The 20,789-nt window shown below is 43.7% G+C and overlaps 1 protein-coding gene across 3 annotated transcripts; it reads right to left on the bottom strand.

Annotated features, from left to right (window-relative positions):
- Positions 1-245: 245 nt before the first annotated feature.
- Positions 246-20,116, bottom strand: mrasa (muscle RAS oncogene homolog a). 3 transcript variants are annotated; one of them, XM_060040707.1, is made up of 6 exons: positions 19,960-20,116; positions 12,234-12,531; positions 11,812-11,965; positions 6,848-6,947; positions 6,078-6,157; positions 246-3,978 (listed from the first exon to the last, which is right to left on the bottom strand). In XM_060040707.1, the coding sequence occupies exons 2-6, from the start codon at positions 12,424-12,426 to the stop codon at positions 3,879-3,881; spliced, it is 627 nt and encodes a 208-aa protein (XP_059896690.1). In that variant the 5' UTR covers positions 12,427-12,531; positions 19,960-20,116; the 3' UTR covers positions 246-3,878. The 3 variants fall into 3 exon arrangements, with proteins under 3 accessions (XP_059896690.1, XP_059896688.1, XP_059896689.1); XM_060040705.1 differs by lacking the exons at positions 246-3,978; positions 6,078-6,157 and having other exon boundaries at positions 6,360-6,947; XM_060040706.1 differs by lacking the exons at positions 246-3,978; positions 6,078-6,157 and having other exon boundaries at positions 6,360-6,947; positions 11,823-11,965.
- Between the last annotated feature and the right edge of the window lie 673 nt (positions 20,117-20,789).

Raw genomic sequence — 20,789 nt, 5'->3', positions numbered from 1 at the left:
TTGTGTTGATTTAATAACAACAGGGATGTCTGGAGCAATTGATAAGTTGTGCCGTGGCACATCAATAAATATCAATATCGAAGTCTAAATATATGTACTAAGTTTATGGAGCTCTATTAGGACTTTATTAACCAAATTAATGTTTAGTTTAACTAATTAATAGAATAACTCATACTAATGTTTATTTTCTGGGGAAACCTGAATAAAATAAGTACTACATTCATCCAACTGAAACTACAACTGTATGTAATGTAATTCTTTATTGAAAGAGAAAGGACCCCTGAGGCTATAAAAGGCCATAGTTGAGTTGTTTGTGCCTCCTCTAGCTCTGCAGAATGACACAGCCAGACACACCTGGCCATAAATACACAGTTCAGTATTCACATTTCAGAATCGTAAAGTGTTAAATTCTAATACAATTAATTAAACGGTCAACATGGTCCATGTGTTGATATATTTGTTTCTCTAAGCAGGTGAAAAAACAGTTTTCTTGATTCAGCTTGCATGCAGGCTTGGTCCGCTCTTGATATTGAAGTGCATACATTAATTTGGGGGAATTTGCTTTGGTAAAAATGAAATGCAAGAAAAATATGGTGCGTTCTTTTTTGTTCAAGCCAAGTTTTAAATGTATTATTATTATTATTATTTTTTATTTATTTTTTTTTAAACCCAACAATTTGCTGACTGCAAATGTTGCACTGATCCTTTATATATCATCTGTGCCAAATGGGACCAAAATACTCTAACAACGCTACTGAACTAGGATTAGATACAAAACATTCCTTAGGCTTCGAATGGCTGTCATCCTCTGTCTGGCATTGTCTTAGAGCTGACCCAGGTGTGCTTGCATTTCAACTCTGAAATTAAAAAGTAGAACTTAAAGGTCCCATGACATGCCACCAGGTGTTGTGTGATTAGCCGTTACAAGCTGTTTTGGACATCTGCCCCTTATGACATTATAGTGGGGGTGTCCACCTAGATGTGTGCTGGATAGATCAGCCTACAAGCCTACCCAGTGAACTGTAGCAAACGTTGCTCATCTATCCGTCACACATCTAGGTGGACACGCCCACCTGTGATGTCATAAGGGGCAGATATCCAAAACGGCTTGTAACGCTAATCACACCACACCTGGTGGCATGTCATGGGACCTTTTAACCAAGACCCAAAGAAGTCGGAGAAAGTTCCTTAATATTTCAAGAATCATTCCTTTTATTTCAATCCAAAGTAAGTGTCCGCACCCTGGGCCATGGGTTTATTATAGAATAATGCAACTGATGTTCTGCAGTGGCACCTGGGGTGAGGGCCTTGGGCCTTACTGGGCACCCAGCTTTCCTTGAACAACATCACTGAATATTCAACACGCCAGTCAAATCTTTTTTCAAATATTCTTTTGTCCAGGTCTGGGACACACTGAGGTAAAATTGACAGTAATAAATTATTCAGTTGTTTTAAAAAAAAACACTGCAAGATCATATCAATAATACAAAAAGTATCAAACATACACAATAACATTGTCTTTTAACACAGCCCCCCCCCCCCCCCCCCCCAGCCCAAGGTCTGTTGCTCCATAGTCAAACAGTACACTCATGTCCATTCTATGACCAACACAGACTGTCGAAAAGTCCCTTTTACAATATTTATTCGTCCTGTGTGTGTCTCTTATGTTGACATTTACTGCAGATTTCCTTTCATTTCCTTTGCAGTAATTGAAAAGCTGTTGAATTCAGTCTTCCACGGTTCCAAAACACACACATATATATATATATATATATATTTATGAACCCATTGAATCTGATTAAGTCTCAACACTCTCATACTCAACTCTTCCTGACCAACAGGCACACACAGGCAGATAGGGCTACAACTCTATTTGCGTGTTATTTTTTGACATTCAAATTCCACCGTGGCTTTCTCTTCGTCTTACCGATCTGAAAGGAGAGCCACGAACTATGAGGAAAATTTGAAATTCTATTAAAAGTGCAAAAAAGTTTCCATCCTTCGAGAGACAGTTTTCATCGAGACCCGAAAGACCCTCAAAACTTATTTTAGTGCGATAACAGTACATGCCATTTCATAGGTTATTAAATTGTTCACGTCCACCTTCTAAACTTGCTTTCCCATACATTTTGAATATCTTGCTGCTTCAGTTGGTGGTCCGCTTCAACCCGTTCTCAGTCCTACTCCGGGTCATCGTTAACATGGCGTCTTTCCGTTCACAAGTTGGCACATTCCAAAACACAAAACCTGCAACACTGGGCGAGAACTGACCATGGCACATCTCAAAATCCTGGAATATGTTCCCAGACCGACCGGTACAGTATGTGAGGGGGCTGGATTAGCCACGCTTCAACTTTTAACCCAGGGTAAAAGCTTTTTACGTTACAGCTGTCCTCCGTTGAACCCAAAGTACAGGCGATGACATTTCCCCTACAGCCCTGAAGTAACTGAAATCACATCTTTTGGTTTGTGGCCAGTGCAAAACTGCTTCTTCAAGTTCTCCTGGCCCTTGTGAAAATGATTTTCAATGTATCCGTAAATCTCACGTGTTTATAACGGCAACTATAATAGGGACTTCATTCAAACTGCTGCCTTCTTTAACCTTAAAATAAATGTATTCCTACGGTCGATGCGTGCAATGCAGTCAGTATGTGATAACACACTTCTGGTTTTAGTACACGATGTAGAAACTGCAAGGATTCGTAAAGACTATGATAGAAAATAATACTATTATAGATGTCTATGTAAACATGGCCGTATGCTTGCTTTTACTTTTAACTTTCACGCCTCTGATTTAACCAACCCTCCAATTCAGGCTTCACTGACCGATGGCTACATGAAGAAACTTCTCCTGATGCATTCAGAGAACACCTGCATTACATACATACATACATACCATTGATCCCTCTCTCTCTTTCCTATGTTTCCTGATTTCCTCCTTCTGATCGGACCTTCCAGCACCACTTAACCGAGCATCACAAAAAATCACAATGTACACTTTAAACTCACAGGACTCACGGGCGTTTACCCATCGACATCAGCACAAAACATTAACTTCCATTGATTCACAGAAGAAAAAAGAAAAACATGAACGGTTTCCACCTCTACACGCCTGTCCTTCCAGAACACCTCCTGCCTTGAGCGACGCTCCTCTGACCTTCGTCCGTTTGGGCACCAGAGGGCGCAGCGGAGAGAAAGAGAGATAGGGTGAGAGTAAGAGCTAAGGAGAGAGGGAGTAGGCGGGAGAAAGACCAAAGAGAGAGAAAAAAGGGGATAGGGAGACAGATAAACAGAAAGATATAGATAGATCAATAGATAGATAGATAAATAGATAGATAGATAGAACAGGTTGGTGAAATAGTTTCACCACTGTCTAGTTCTCGCCACCGTTGTCCAGGCGCTTCCTGTGCCGGGTCCAATCACATGGAGCGGTTTGACACCAGTTCGGAGTATGGACGCTGCATGGAGATCCGGGGTTCAAAGTCACAGAGTAGCCTCTTCATGAAGCTGCCTCATGAGGCTTCTCATTGAACCACAGACTGAGGAGGAAAGAGAGCAGTTCACTGTGTCTCAGGAGGATCTGCTCCTCAGGGTCACTGCGACGTTGCTAACGGGGTCCTCCTGCCACAGCCCATTCCAGTCTCCCGGGCCTCCCTCTGTCTGATAACCAGTCTGTCCACCTTTTAGCGTCCCCTCCGCCTCCTCCTCTTGTGCTCCAGTAGTCGACGACCGCTCGGGGTTACAGTACTCCCTGACATCAAAAGATATGCTTGCGGGTGTGTGAGTGCGTTTGAGAGTGTGGATGTGTGCGTGTGAGGGAGGGTGATTGTTTCTGTGTGTGTCTGTGAGTTAACAGACCATTCAGAGAAGGAGGGCAGTCACAATATGATGCAGTGGAAGCGGTGAGAACCTGTGGAGCGTTCTCCTCTCCACTTCATCTTCTTCTTGTTCTTCTGGCTCCGCTCCGGGACCTGTTGTCTGAGACCGAGAACAACACGTTAGAAACGGGGTTTCCCAACCTTCTTTCCAGGACCCAAATTTACAAAAAAGATGCATCAATTGCCATAACATTTATTTATATTACACGTACATTTATAAACCACTGATAAAGAACACAACAAACCGTGAATTTGAAATGTAGATTAAATGTTTCACTCAGGACACAGCAATGTGCTGAGTGTAATATGAAGTTTCTTACCACCTTATTACAAACTTGCCTATGAACTTCAGCAAGTGGGAGTGGGGGGCAGTGCCGTCAAGTATTTGAAGGACACACAAAATCACAGCAATAGTCACTCTTATAATGACAATAAGAGTGTAATGTATAACACTTTTAAAGGAATGCATACGATTTGTTGACTTGATGTGGTTGATTGTAGCTATTATTAAAGTAAAGTAATTTATAAACCGATAACAATCACTTCTTGCTTAAAACATAGCTAAAAAGGGTCTATATTATAAATGTGGAATACATTTATTTGTTTAATGAGTTATGATAATTCGTGAACAGTGACTAATGCAGTCATTTTCTGAACAGCGTTTTAAGTGTCAAATGGAGGTGTAGTAACGCGCTTCTATTTTAATCAGGAACATGAATTCACAGAGTTCTGCATTTTACTCTGCCAATTTGGGGCCCATTTTAGGTTGCGACCTTAAGTTTGGGAAAGGCTATGTAGAACATCAACAACAACATCAAAACAGCGGGAAGTACCACCAGAAACAGCACAAGGATAGCGCACTAGAGCTTACAACTCCCAGGTCAACGGTATCGCGTTTGATTATCCAGGTCCCACCTGTAAGCATCTTGGACCAAGATGCCCCAACCTCTACCTGTTCCTTAATGTTGTGTATCTGAATTCACTGAATCTCCCTGGACCAAAGCATCTCCCTTAATCCCACTGTGTCCCAATGCGACTCATCCTGAACTCATCCTAACCTCTTGTGGTTAGAGTTAAGCCATGCAGCATCTGTCAGAAGCTGAAGACAAGAGTCTCCTGTTTGATGGTAGTACCGTTCCTGGCGTACCATCTTTGGTTGGTCATGCCTGTCAATCAAAACACCACTTCCTGGCAAGTAGGTTGGTTTATGACACAGTTAATTTAAATCTGTGAGCAAGATTTTCCGTAGAAAAGGGCCTGCTCAGCGATTCTACGGTTACACATAAAACAAAGTATTTAAGTTTGATCACTAGAGGGCAGTGTAGCCTCACTCATCAATACTTTTCCTCAGGCATATCTTTTTGTCCTTTTGGAGTGAGTACATTGTTTTTTTTCCACAGTGGGTTCAAGGGTTTGGAATGTAAAAGTGGTGATGAAATGATTGAAAAAACACAATGCAAGTCGCCAGGGGGTATTTCTGCGGTATCCTCGCCTCACTTACACGCACTGTACATCTCAATCAACCGGATGACATCACCAGCCCCATTTGATCCTCTGAGTGGTAGCAGTGGGCTCTCAGACAGGATGTGACCACATCGGGAACATCAGCAGAATCCAAATTCTCCTTAAATTACACGTCTGTTAAGACAGGAAATAACTCTGGGGAATTTTCACTCCTCGTCGCGAGTTCCTTCCTGAGAACACTTTCACTGCCCTGACAGCACCCCCCCCCCCCCCCCCCCCCCCCTCTAGCCCTTTCTTCGCTTCACGTCCAACACTCTTTCATAGTCCAAACTCTATTCCTGGCTAGATATGTCCCGAGGACAAGGAGAAAGACACAAGGGCCTCTTGTTCCGAGGCATTCTTGACTTGAGCTGGTGCACTACGTGCTCCAATCCCAGAATGTGAACCGAATACTGCTTAGTGTATAATACATCATTATTTGGGATGTTTTGAAGACATAACTTAGGTAAACTCAAATATATATTTCGCACAGAAGATCCAACAGCCCCAAATATATGGTGGCAGTTTGGCCTTTAACCAAAGCGTCTTACAATAACATGCAAGCATACATTCTTAGCATGGGTGGCGTCAGAGGAAATTTAACCCCTAACCCGAGCAGTGTTGTTGAAACGTTCTACTAGTTGAGCTGGACAGGACGCATGACATCCATTAATCAGGGCGCAGGAGAAGTATTACCTGATGACGCGTACCAACTCATGAAAGGCCTTGTCCACGTTGAGAGGAGGATCCTTGGCACTAGTTTCAATGTAGGTAATCTGGAAAGACAAACAAAAAACACAATGGCCAGGTTTCACCTATGTTTCAAAGTGGAGTAGCGTTTATATCTGTCAGGAGTATAAAAACTGAGAAGAAGATGTCCATAATGTTTGGTTTTTCGGTCAAGAAAAGTAAATGAAAATGATCAATCAACAGGAACCACCTTTTAGTAGCAACAAAAGCAGGGGTGGAAATCAAATAAAACAGTTGTATTCAAACAGAGGGGGGTTGTTTGTTTTGTTTGTGTTCTGGGTGTGTGTCTGGTCCGGTGGGGGGGAGAGGTCCTGTTTCGGGGAGGAGGGCAGCAGCAGGCTGTCATTTTCTTTGTGTTCTGCTGTCCTTCTGGACCGGACTCACGAACCACCACAGAGAGAATGCAAACTCAGCAGAACTGAGTCTCTCCCTCACACACCCTCTCCCTTTCCCTCACATCCAAAATACTTTGTGTCCAGAAACCATACTCACGCTCCTCGTTCACAAGCGCACACCAGCCCGCACACCAGCCCGCACACACACACACAGAAACACACACACACACACACACACACACACACACACACACACACACACACACACACACACACACACACACACACACACACACACACACACACACACACACACACACACACACACACACACACACACACACACACACACACACACACACACTGAGTGTAAACAGCTACATTGTGTTTGGCAGCCATCTCCTGGCCCTGCTCGCTGGTGATCTTCCTCAGATGTACCAGGTCCACTTTGTTGGCCACCAGCACCATGGGGAACGCCTCCCTAAAACACAACACATTGCACACATAAACAAACGGCTCCCAGACCGCTGACTCTGCAGGCTTTAACCACCACAGTTCCCCCCGGCGCGTTTCTGCAGTTTTTAGAACCATCAGCTGGATGATATAACGGGACGGATAGTGTTGCGGTTGGGGTGTTTTGACGCCCAGCCAGAATGTACCGGGTTCGATTCCTGATGTTCACATGAGTCTGACAGACATCCTGGAGCGAAGATGCCTTTACCGCCTACCTGCTCATCAATGTGAAATCACTGTTGCTTTGTGTTCCTGCTTTATAACCTAATAGAAGAAGGTAGCATATGCTGTTTCGAGGACGGCTTGGGGAGTTGAGGTATTATGGCTCATATAATATGAACATGATCCCCCATGGCTGGTATAAATCTTTTTATTAAAATGCCTCCATTTCACCCCCAGGTGTGAAGTTGATTAGTCATCATTTGTCATCATAGAGGTATGATGGATAGATCCAATCCCACGTGGGATGCATGATGGATCGATCAGCCTACGGCAGGGATGTCAAACTCATTTTGGTTCAGGGGCCACATACGGCCCATCTGATCTCAAGTGGGCCGGACCAGTAAAATAATGCCAAAATAACCTATGTCAACTCCAAATCTTTAGCTTTGTTTTTCAGTACTATGCTTTATTTTCACCCTACATTTGTAGCCTACATAATCGCGGATCACAAGGATCTATATTAGCACCACCCATTTATTCACAGATAGGCCAATGGAATTTAAATAAAATGCATTTCACATTCATTAACAACTGGTTTATTTTTATAGACTTGAGTGAATACATTTTTACATCTGAACACCTGTACCAACTCACCACACTAAACAAACTAAAGTGGGAGCTATGAAGAAAGCTATCATACTGCCTTGAAAATGTAAATGTGCACATATAAATAAAATTAACAAACATAAAAGTTATAGCAGTGCATGAGCAATGAGATTAGGCTACATCCAATCAACTGTTTTGTAGGCTACTTAAGCTGAGGATGATATACTGCACAACATTCATTGTCTTTTAACATGAAACCTGAGTAAACCTATTTTCAAAAATCTGTATTCATCAGAGATTATATTGAGTTGGATGTCAGCTGGCATGTCAGAAGGCTTGACTGTAAATGGCGAGCGAAAACGGCAAATTCCTTCTCTAGTTCACTGAAGATCTGAAAGCTCTGCTCGAACTCCAACAGCAATCCTGTTATCTTGTCTTTGTTTTGATCCATATCAGCATTACATCCGGTCGCACGCACAGCTGTTAGACATGGGAAATGGGCGGTGTCACCGATAGATAGCTGTTTCTCCCAAAGTGAAAGTTTTAACTTGAATGCGCGTATGCTGTCGTGATACTGAGTGACATATTTTTTGCGGCCCTGCAACATTTTGTTAAGATTATTCAGGTGCTGTGTGATATCCACAATAAAGGCAAGATCCTGCACCCACTGCGGACATTTAAGTTCCTTCACTGGGCTACCCTTTTTCTCCATGAACTGTCCCAAAGAAACGCTTGAGCACGGCACCTCGGCTTAACCACCATACTTGAGTGTGGTATGGTAGGGCAGCCTGAATGTCATTATCTCTGAGAAAAGTGTGAAACTGACGGTGATTCAGACCTCTCACTCTGATGAAATTTACAGTTTTTACAACCACACTCATAATATGATCCATTTTTTGTGTTTTGCAACACAACGCTTCTTGATGCAAAATACAGTGAAATGCCCAAAAATCGTGTCCCCCATTTGCGGTCTGTACTTTCTCTCGGAATTTTGTCGCAACGGCTGCCTTTCTCCCGACCATTGATGGTGCGCCATCTGTAGCCAGGCTGACGTCAGGGGACCAGTCCACTCCGACCTTGTCCAGCGCTCCAACGAGAGAGCTGAATATGTCATTCGCTGTTGTAGTGTCCTTCATAGGCAACAAGGAACTCCTCGGTGATTGTCAAAGTCTTACCAACACCCCGAATAACCAACTGTCCTCCCATCTCTCATCTAACAACCTCCTTGACCCCCACCAGTCAGGCTTCAAGAAAGCACACTCCACCGAGACGGCTCTCCTCGCGGTGACTGAGTCCCTCCGTGCTGCCAGAGCCTCGTCCCTCTCATCGGTCCTCATTCTACTCGACCTGTCCGCAGCATTTGACACGGTGAACCACCAGATCCTTCTTGCCACTCTTGCCGAACTTGGAATCGCTGAATCTGCTCTTTCCTGGTTCACATCCTACCTGACGAACCGCACCTATCAAGTGACATGGAATGGCTCCTTGTCCAAATCTTGCACGCTTGAAAGTGGTGTCCCTCAAGGCTCTGTACTGGGGCCTCTTCTGTTCTCCCTCTATACCAGGTCTCTGGGCTTGGTAATTGCATCACACGGCTTTTCCTATCACTGCTATGCTGACGACACTCAGCTATTTCTCTCCTTCCCCTCATCTGAGAAAACCCGGATTGCAACACGCATATCGGAATGTCTGGCGGACGTCAGCACCTGGACAACTGCCCATCACCTGAGGCTTAACCTCAACAAAACCGAGCTCCTCCTAATCCCCGGGAAAGACTGCCCACACATGGACTTACTGGTCAACGTCGAGAACATGACTGTATCTCCGTCTACAACTGCCAGAAACCTCGGGGTGGTACTGGACAATCAATTATCCTGCACTGCAAACATCACTGCGGTCGCCCGATCCTGCAGATTTGCACTTTACAACATTCGCAGAATCCGGCCCTTCCTCACAAGAGAAGCAGCCCAGCTCCTTGTCCAATCACTGGTCATCTCCCGCCTCGACTACTGCAACTCACTCCTGGCTGGACTTCCTGCCTCTGCGATAAAACCTTTGCAGCGCATCCAGAATGCGGCAGCGCGCCTCGTGTTCAACCTACCGAAGTTCTCCCATGTGACCCCCCTCTTCCGGGACCTCCACTGGCTCCCTGTAGTAGCTCGCATCAAATTTAAGATGATGGTACTGGCATACAAGGCAGTCGATGGAACTGCTCCTGCCTACCTCCAAGCATTGCTAAAGCCACACACCCCAGCTCGATCCCTCCGCTCAACTACCTCAGCTGGACGTCTGGAACCTCCATCGCTAAGAGCTAGCAAAGGCCGTTCAGCAAAGTCACATCTTTTCTCGGTTTTGGGACCTCAGTGGTGGAACGAGCTCCCTGCCGCCCTCAGGACCGCAGAGTCGCTCACTATCTTCCGAAAAGGACTCAAGACTCACCTGTTCAGAGTCCACCTCGACTCTGCATAGCCACCTTTCCTCTTTCCTCTTCTGACCACCATTGTACACTGTATTGTATTGTAGTGAATTGTATTGTGTTGTAGTACTTAACTGTGTAGCAACTGCAGTAGCTGCTATCATGTCTGTAATACGGGGAATTGATTAACCTATCGATTGTGGTACTTGCACTTGGTTCTATGAACATCCTTTCTGTACCGACAGCGATATATTGATGCACTTCTTATGACAAATGTACTTATTGTAAGTCGCTTTGGATAAAAGCGTCTGCTAAATGCCCTAAATGTAAATGAATAAATATGGCCAGTTGAGCAATATCAGTGCTCTCATCAATTGCAACCGAAAAAGCAATAAATTACTTGATTTTGTCATTCAATTGGCTGCCCAAGTCTCCAGAGTTCTGTTACCCTATCTGTGACAGTGTTCCTCGACAGACTAATGTTGGCAAAGGCAGATTGCTTCTCAGGGAACACGACTTCTGCAGCGTTCGATGCTTTCAATGCTGCATCACTGACCTCGCGGCTGAAAGTATAAGTAGACTGCTGTTTCTTCAGACCAGCTAACAATTTGTCTATCTCCTCTTTTCTTAGTTGTCCTTTCAAATTGTGATAATTTTTCTTCATGAAGAGTCTCATAGTGGCGCTGAATATTATATTCTTTGAGCACTGAAACTTGCTGATTACATACCAAACACACTGCTTTTGTATTCACCTCTGTGAATAAATAATTCTCAGTCCATTTTTCCTGGAAAACTCTGTGTCCACTTTTCTTCTTTTTGACAAATACATTTTGGTAATGGGGATGCCACCCTTGATAACTTCTTAATTGTGGTGAAACAAGGACAATTGTGGAAGTTCCTTCCTTTTTTATTTCGGCTGCCCCCTAGCGGCTGGAGTGAGCATTTTGGTTATTTCTTTAAAAGAATCATAACTCATCACAGGAATGGGCTAGAGACATACAGCCCGCGGGCCGTATGTTTGACCCCCCTTGTCTACGGGAACGAGTCCAGAGGATAGCAAGATAGGTTGGCCAAAAACAACACTGTTGTCTGCCTCGTCTCTGCCTTGTACACGTCGTGGACTAAGAGATATTAGAACATTTCAAAGTGCTTCAGAGACTGTCGTGACGAACAGAGTAAACCTTAAGAAGGGAGATGTAGGAGAAGTCCATTTCTACGATGGTTTGAGGTTTTGTTGAGCAGTAATAACACACTAGACTACTTTGTTTCCACTGTGTTCACTGCGGTACAGCTGTACCAATGACCATAAGGGAGGTCATCTGAAGGGAGATGTTGATTCTACGTGTGGTATTTTGAGTAGGTATGTGAGGCTCAGCATCACTGGGACACACAATAGAGCTTGGCATTTATGGACTGGAATTCAACGGAAGAATCGGCTATATCCAATAAGGTAGATTTCTGCTAAAAGTGAAAAAAATAGCTTGATTTCCAGCAGGTGTGTTACAAAACATTAAGGTCCGGGTGAGGAGATCCTCGGGTGAGGAATTTGAGATCACAAACGAAGACACATTCAAGGATCTTCCAAGGCTTGGAGGATTGTTTTCAGGCCATGTTTACACACAGAAAAGGCTCAACCGTTAGGTCTTACCTGTCTTTTACCCGTAGAATGAGCTGGTGGAAGCGGTCAACGTGCTCAAAGCTGGCCTTGTCCGTCACGGAGAACACGATGAGGAAGCCGTCCCCGGTCCTCATGTACTGTTCCCGCATGGCACTGAACTCCTCCTGACCCGCCGTGTCCAACACTGGCACGCGCACACGCACACGCACACGCACACGCGCACGCACACGCGCACACACACAAAGTTTTTGATTTCTTTCTTTAGAAAGGCAAGCGTTAACCTAATTCCAAACATGTAATAACCATATTACTAGCCGCGGCGCAATCAATTGAAAAACCTTACCGCTCCGTAACCTAGCCAACACTCACACTTTTATAGAATTTAACGTAATCATTGAGGTCTGTACTTTTTCTTTGAAACACGCACACTCACACACACACAATGTACCTACCATCCAGTATGGCCCACTGGCCGTCTATCTCTGTGTGTTTAAGATAGGAGTCCTCTATGGTGGGGTCATAGTCCGGCACAAAGATCTTCTGGAAGAACTGGATGGTGAGAGCGCTCTTCCCCACACCTCCATCCCCGACCACCACCAGCTTGTACGTCGGAAGGTTGTCGCTAGGCACCGCGCTGGTTGCCATGGTTACCACCACTACCAACACCGCCACCACCACCACCGGCGGATACGAAATGAGAATGAGGTGGGGAAGTAGGCTAGTAGTAGGTGGCTGGTCTAACACAAAAACCTGCAACAAGAAAAGAGAGGGGGAGAGAGAGAGAGATAAGGAGAGAGAGAAAGAGAGAAGAGAGAGAGAGAGAGAGAGAGAGAGAGAGAGAGAGAGAGAGAGAGAGAGAGAGAGAGAGAGAGAGAGAGAGAGAGAGAGAGAGAGAGAGAGAGAGAGAGAGAGAGAGAGAGAGAGAGAGAGAGAGAGAGAGAGAGAGAGAGAGAGAGAGGAGTCAGAGAGAGAGAGAGAGAGGGAGTGCGAGAGAGAGAACATAAAAGAGCAATAGAGGAGAAGAAGAAGAAAAGGGGACAGCAAGAGAGGTGGACAAAGGAAAAGCGAGCAAGAAATAGAAAAAGGGAGAGAGAAAAAGAAGAAGTGTTAAAGCTGTTGTATCGGCTTCTGCTTATTTGTCACCAAGGAGACCGGACCACCGAAAGAGAGGTGGATTAAAGTGGTGGCCGAGACAGCAGGAAACAGTTAACACCCAAGAACTGATAGAAATTGGCCAGCGTCCTGCCACGGTCACATAAGGTCAAGCTGAGGGGTTAAATTATTTGGGAAAGAACAGCTGATACAGCGGTAATAAGTTGTACTTTTATATCAACGCATCTGCAAACACCGTACAGCAAACACATATTTTCTTTACACAGACATCGTGTGCAACTCCATACCTTTGAGAATTTATGAGTATTTCATCGCGAGAAATCATAGTTTTACCGCGAGTGAGTGTTAAAAAGTATGAATGAATGCGGGCGCGCGTGTGTGCATCGATCTGTTTTACGCAAACTAAACACGTAACGCATAATACAGTCCATGGCAATATAAACGGGGGGACTCTCTGCATATTAGGAACACAAGTCGGTAAAGATAATGTAGCCTATACCATACTGGTAAGAAATTATGTTTGTTAATGTTTTGCCGCATATCATTAAATAGAACCAAAGTTGCGGCCACAGGACCGCATATCTATGAGTGTTACGTTTTCTTTGCCGAAATTTACAAGATGAATCAGAATTTCTGAAGTTGTAGAAGAAAACGCGATTCCATGTGTGAATAAGGCCATATTATTTGGCCATAACCTGAGCCATTTGAAGTTTGAAATTCATGTGGTCATGCATCTGTCTCATCGGAGACTGCAAATGCGCTGTCAAAATATCAACTCTTCAGGTTCAAATGCGCTCATGGCTCTTAAAGGGAATGGGTGATGGCATTCTCATTGCACGTTACGCCCAAACCATACCTACGGGTAATTAGGCTCCTTCAGGCAGTGGCGGTTTTAGGTACTACGGGCGAACCAGGAGGAAGTCTTGACCGGGGCGTAAATGGACGTAGAACCGCCACTGACTTCAGGGCAACCCTTTAGTAATTTATCCGCTATTATAATAGCAACATCGCCATAGTCCCGCCCATTAAGCGACATGCTTTTGGCGCTTCTCACTTGCGTGTCAGACCGTTAAAATAGGGCCCTATAAAACCAAATGCAATGACATAATTGTGAGGGTGAGAGGAAATTGCAATAAATCCTTCACAGTGCCCCTTTAGGTAGTGTGACGCTGGTCGTGTCCTCAGACCTCAACACTACAGTCATGCCATCCTGGTGATGTGTTTACTACTGTTGCCACCTAGAAGTGAGTGACCACTGTGGGTGGCTTCAATGGGGCATCCTGTAAGAATGCCATTGGTCAGACTTTCTGATTCCAATCAGACTCGACACAATTTTAAATCGGAGTTTGAAATTACATCAGGGTTTTCAAATATATTAGCATTTCTTGGAAACTGTCTTACATTTTATCCACTGAGGCTTTTCTGAATATGTTCTCAGACTCTTTTTGTGAATTGAATTGAGAAACAGTGAATTGAGATACAGGCCATTACACAGGTAGGGTAATTGCTAATTGATCAAAGTAAGTTCAAAGTAGCATTAGACTATCGTGCCCCCCTATGCATTTCTGTGCTCTAGTCCTACTGTAGAGTGAGAAAGGGTTTGTTTGCCTGACCACGGTAACCTTATAGATAATGCAAGGAGAATGTGCGGGCCACTTTACCGCCTGCTGACACATGAAGCGCCATCACACACACACACCAAACACTGATTACACTGAGCTATCCTCTATGGCAGGAAATTGGATAAAGCATTTACATGTGTAAGGGTAATCAGATTCCGACCACAACCCCCCTATTTTTTTTAAAGGGTGGTACACCCAAAGAATATTATGAAGAACAGATTATTTTTATAACCCCCCCCAGCGTTTTTTTCACCTACTTAGCACAGCATGTACAACTAATTTATTTGAAGTGATAACTGATGCTGAATCTACTCATGTTGAATATACAATATTCTACGTATTATTTAATATACTGCTGCTCTCACCTTGACCTGCTGTCCTTTTTCAGGGTCTTTCTTGATTTTACACTCAAACAACCCGTAGATGAACCTCAATTGTTTCAGAAGCCTAACTAGACGCCCGGCCAAATTCTAACCCTCACAACTACCTGACTTCCCTTAACCTAGGGCCATTGAAGTTGTTCTAGGGCTGGATTGGGGCTGGGAAGGGCTTAGCCATTTTTGCAGTGAAACGGAGGTTGAGCAAGTTCATCAGACATCCTCATGATCCTTCTCTATGATGGGAACCAAGGAAAGGACTACAGCCGGTCTAGTATCCCTCACGGAGCATAACCACAGAGAGCAGAGAAACATCATGGGCCATGCTGCCGCTTGTCACACACAAGTGTCTGAATAAGTACCAGACGTTTTTCCCAGAACAACTGAATACTAAGTGCTTGTATAAAAAAAAGGAATGTTTACATTGGCATTAAATAAATATTTCTCATGAGAAATACAACATGGCAATCAATGTTAATAAATGTTTTGAAGATTGACTATTTAGACAACAGCACTGTACATGATATCTAGCGTTTCCATGTGCAGGAATTGTGGAGAGCAGTGCAAGCACTCGACTCAAGCAAACACACGTTAGCGCCCCCCCCATCCACCACCAGCTCCCCCCCAGCCCCCCCCCCCCACCCTCTGTCACCCAGCAGGAAACAGCTGTCAGCTGGCAGCAGTCCACCCCTTCCTGCCCGCAACAATGGAGGGAAGGAATATGCTTCCTTTCTTCCACTGCAAGCCAACCAGTCAGTCAAACCAGCATAGCAGTCAGTCAGCAGGCCAATTAGCCAGTAAAACAAACATACCGGTCAGTCAACAAGCCAACCAGCCTGTCAAACCAGCATACCAGTCAATTAGCAAGCCAATTAGCCAATCAAACCAGCATACCAGTCAGTCAACAAGCAAATCAGCCAGTCAAACCATTATACCAGTTCTTCAGCCTGCTAACCAGCCAATGCAAGCAAGCCAATTAGCCAATCAAACTAGAATACCAGTCAATCAAAAGGCATATCAGCCAGTCAAAGCAAGCATATCAGCCAAACTGTCAACCAGCCAATACATCAGCCAGCCAGCAAGCCAGTCAACAACAGCCAACCAGGAAACGCCATCCTAGTCAGAGCTCTTGAGAACATTCTCACAGCTGAGTTAGCCAGTTGGCCAACCAATCTAGCCATTACGTTGGACTATAAGAAAGAAACATGTGTTTAAGCACTCTGGGGCAAGTCAATTACAAACCAAACTGTTGTTTACGAATGATAAGTGGCACAACCTTTTAGAAGAAAAATAAACAAAGTGTGAAATGTAATAACAAGAATTTTAGTCCTGTGGAACCTTTCTGTGTGTGTCAGTGTTTGCATGGATCAGTGTGTGTACGGTTAAGGTCTGGCTGTGTGTGATTTTAGTCCTGTGGAACCTTTGTGTGTGTGTCAGTGTTTGCATGGATCAGTGTGTGTACGGTTAAGGTCTGGCTGTGTGTGATTCAAGGAAAGTTGGACATTGCTCGCACTTGGATGCTAGCTGTCGTTGATTCATAGGCTGAACAGGGATTTCAAACTACGGAAACAGTATGCTTAGTTCTCCCTGGTCCTAAGCTCCACCCCTCTGAACGTGACATGTACAGCGTCACCATGGAAACATCTCAGGCTCCTTCCCTGGGAAAGGTTCCCGTGGCTTCCCTGTTCACGTGGGAACAAAGTGGGGACCGTGTGTTGGCCCACCAGAAACAAAGTGAGGACATGGCACACACCCTGGCCTGTACCGCACAATGCCTGCATCAACAGCCATCTATCATTCAAACAATGTGTTGCACACACAGAGAGGTTTGTTATGTAACAGGTCTTCATGCAGCTGTCAGGAGAAAAACCTTCAAGTTTTCCCAGAGTTTGTTAAGCTAAAGGATTGGGAATGTGGTTCTCAGGGAAGAGAGGATGAGGTCCTTTTGTTTTGGGAACACCTCCTGAAGGGATTACAGAAACAATTGTCTGTGGTTACTTTTTAGCATTTAACTAAAAGCTAGGAATATTTTAGTGTTTAGCAAAGACCTACCTACAGCTTTGTTTTGATTGACATTAGTTGAAAATCTATAACAAAATGTAAATATTTTTTTCATTGCTAGTTGATAGGTGGGCAGGACAGAAAAAAATATGGTTTTAGTTTGAGTTACAGCTGGAGGTGTGAGCAGAAAGTGTTTCAAACCATGTTGTTCGCAGTCTACTTTAAAACTGGTAATCTGCCTTGAGTTTCACATTTGACTCAAAAAAGAACGTTTTAGGCATATCAGGGATCTAATCTAGAAAATGGGGACATTTCGCAATGGCTTGGCGGCTACTTTGTATCCTATTTCAATGTATTTAGTCATTTTCCATTGACTATTTTCACTAATAATGGCAAAGAATTGATTATTCCCATTTGTAGTATCTGTTGAATGGAAAATGGACAACCCTCAATCTGTGGCCCAGGTGCGGTGGAGTCTGTAGCGTGGCCTCGTTTGGCTTGTGTTCCTGTATCTGGGTGACCTTTTCCACACCATACACACACTAATCCTTCCTCACAGGTCAACATCTGCCAAAGTGTCCTCTTTCCATCGGGGATGGAAAGCCATAGCTGAGCATGCACTATAGTTTTCTGTTTCATTGAATGGTATGAAACATTATTGAACATACTCATTGTAATTATTTGATTGGCATAATAGCACAGATTCAATCCATTGCATTTGCCTTCAATAGAACTGAATAAACATTCTCTTCTCTAACGCTTTTTCTTCAGACTGTCAAGCTACGATAGTAACATTAGAATAACATGTCACTTGTAAGCCTACGCTGACAAGCTTGATAAAAATCATATCTTTGTGCAGGGCAAATTGACTATAAATAGATCAAGAATCTCCTTTATACAAAGCACAAACTCACCATGACATACAGGCTAGGCTAAAATGCCAAAGCGCATGCTCACGGAATCCTGAGCAAAGATAATGTTTTAGGCGTGTGTTAACCCTTAATTCTGAGTGAAGAGTAACATTTAATTATTATTTATATATATTTTTTATTCTTTATATTATTTTTTTTACTGATCGAAAGCACCCTTAAGCATAAGTAAAGAGACTGTCAACTGAACCCAAACATATTCCCCAACTGAGCGGTCCACTGCAACCGGAAGGTCGAAGTAATTAAACATCCACAGCTTGATGCAAAATTCAACACCGGGCTCATGACCAGGACCTTTAACATTCTAGCTGCGCACCTCTCAGTCTTTAAGTCTCAAAGTCCATGGGCATGTGAAGTGGAACGTGTAAACACAGTATCAAAACTTGTGGCTTTGATCCTTTGTGGGCACTATTGAAGGAAACTACCAGGCAAGGGCAGTTCGTATCCTACTACTTGTATCGGACAAAACAAGGATACAGCTATGGGAGCTGCTCAACATATTCGACTCCCAGCCAAAAGGTTCTGGCTTTGACCACAATGGACAGCAGTCGTGTGTGTGGGTGTGTGTTGCAGACCAACCATCAGCTTTTCAGCAGTCGACTGTATAAGATCTCACGCGATGGCGGCTCATCTCAGTCCATCACATCTATGCGTCTCCTAGCAACAATCATCTATGCTTGGGCTTCCCTACCCAAGGATCTGACAGACCAGGTCGACCCAAGTCGCTCCGTGTATGCTCGGCCAATCGTGTTTTTGTTGATATCTTGTCACTTATTTGAGCTAGACTACACACGAAATGGGGTGCTCAATCTCCCACTGGGGGAATCTCCAGCTTTATTTTATAGGTCATATTTTATGGCTTACTTTAAAGAAAATCTATTGACTTGTTGAACTTGATATCCGAAAACCATTATCTGAAGAGCCCTGTTATATCTTAATGATGTTATCAAAGCTAAAAATTCACCTCAAGTCATATTTAGTTTGTCAATGCGTGAGGATTATGGTTATAGGAATACGAAATACATGAAGTGCAAAAGGCAACTACAACTTCTAAGGGCCTTGCAATGTGGGCTATGGAATACAATTGTAACATTTTCGCAATTAATTAATATAAAATCCTACCTTCTCTAACCCACTATGGCAGCACTTGCATGGGTTACCCAAACCAATTTACTGAGATAATTACCTATAGAATCAACATGCCTGTTTGCCAAAGCCTATTAGTACGTTCATCTCCCTTAAAACAGACATGAAATTCCAACTGATCGACAGCATCACTCGGAATATGACTTGACACTTTTAGAATGTCGAATAAAAGACGATGCAGTGAATCAATCTTCTTCCTCTTATTCTGCAATATTCCGATTCTGTGGTGATTTCACTTGGCTATTTATAGTGATGATTAAGCGCGCGCGCGTGCGTGCGTGTACGTGTGTCTGTGTGTGCGTGTGTGTGTGTGTGTGTGTGTGTGTGTGTGTGTGCGTGCGTGTGTGTGTGCGTGCGCGTGCATGCGCGTGCTCCTGGGTGCGCGCGTGCAGACTGGCTGCCTGGTGCCTATAAATGATCTCATACTCCGATTTGATGTATAGAAACTCGGCTCTTTTCGACGGTCACGAACGCAAGCCAATCATCTTCTCGCAACACATTGGTGTCAGGCATATGCGTCAGGCTTATGGAACACCTCGGTAAAATCATATATTTTAGGATACAAAATGAAGGTGACAATCGAAAATACACATTGGAAGAAGGCAATCATTGTATGTAAGATGAAGGTCTTGGAAACGCCGAGGCAGGCCCGTGGTTTTCTCTCGATTACCGGAGGATAGAGAGCGAGTTACCGCCCCTGAATAACGGGCTTTAGGTTGCTTCATCTCTGGCCGAAGTTTGCAGCAATAAGCAGTTTCCGCATATGGAAAATTGACGTCCGCAATGTTGAATGAAACACGGAGCTTTTCAAGGCTATGTGTCGTCCACGCTGTCAGCAGATTAATTTAAACCAAAACCCGCGACAAACGCCCGTTATTGGGGTAGGATAGAGTTGTTTTAGTGTGATCAGTCGGATTAGGGGTTTTCTTCACTGTCCGTGTTGGTAAATGACTCCCCGCTTCTCAGTAAAAAAAAGAAAAGGCAACTTACCGATGTGAATATCCTTGTCGTGTGCACGAAACACGGTTTCACGTTGACATAGTCCACATCTTGGTCTCAGGTCGTGAATCCACTGCCGCCCTTGGACTACAGCTCCACACATCCGAGAAACAATACGTTGTGTAGCAAATCTTTATATTGCAACAGCTGATACTATAAATAGAACCTCCCGAAAGGGGGGACATCAGCTTTTTACGAATATTCCAAAGGCATATTAATACCTTATGGGAAAGCATTTCCTAAATGAATTGCCCTATTATAACGAACGAAATTTTTTATTTTGGCTAAAATATGACTTTTTGTGCAATAACTGTAGACATGAATCGAACCATATACGTACACCTCTTTTTCACGAATGGTTTGCTCCGTCTGTCGTTTAAAGGCAAACGGACCAGAAGGCTCCTTCTTCATCTGCACACATCTGGATGGCGACAGATTCAAATAATTGTGAAAATATCCCGTATGCCCATGAATCGTTACTGCCGTTATTTATTTGAGCAAATAAGTAGTAATTATATTTAAAAAATAATACTCCACAAAGGGAACTTTATTTCCTCTTTCAAAACAAAACAGCATTTCCCAGTCCATTGAATTCTGGAGATAACCCACGAAATGGGTCCGTCCTAAATATGTGTATAAATGCCCCAATAATTTGTGTAAACTTTCTCTAAACATTAATGGTAGCAAGAAGCATCAACAGGTGAGTTTATTGTAATACAACAAAGCTATAAAGAAGTTGTCTTCACCGGTTGTAGAATATAGCCAATTTAATGTTAGGATCACCAAAAATATCAAAACGAAACTACTATGTGATATATGAA

The sequence above is a fragment of the Gadus macrocephalus genome, chromosome 20, assembly GCF_031168955.1.
Source record: "Gadus macrocephalus chromosome 20, ASM3116895v1".
NCBI lineage: Eukaryota > Metazoa > Chordata > Actinopteri > Gadiformes > Gadidae > Gadus > Gadus macrocephalus.
This window is presented reverse-complemented; position numbering and strand designations above follow the sequence as displayed.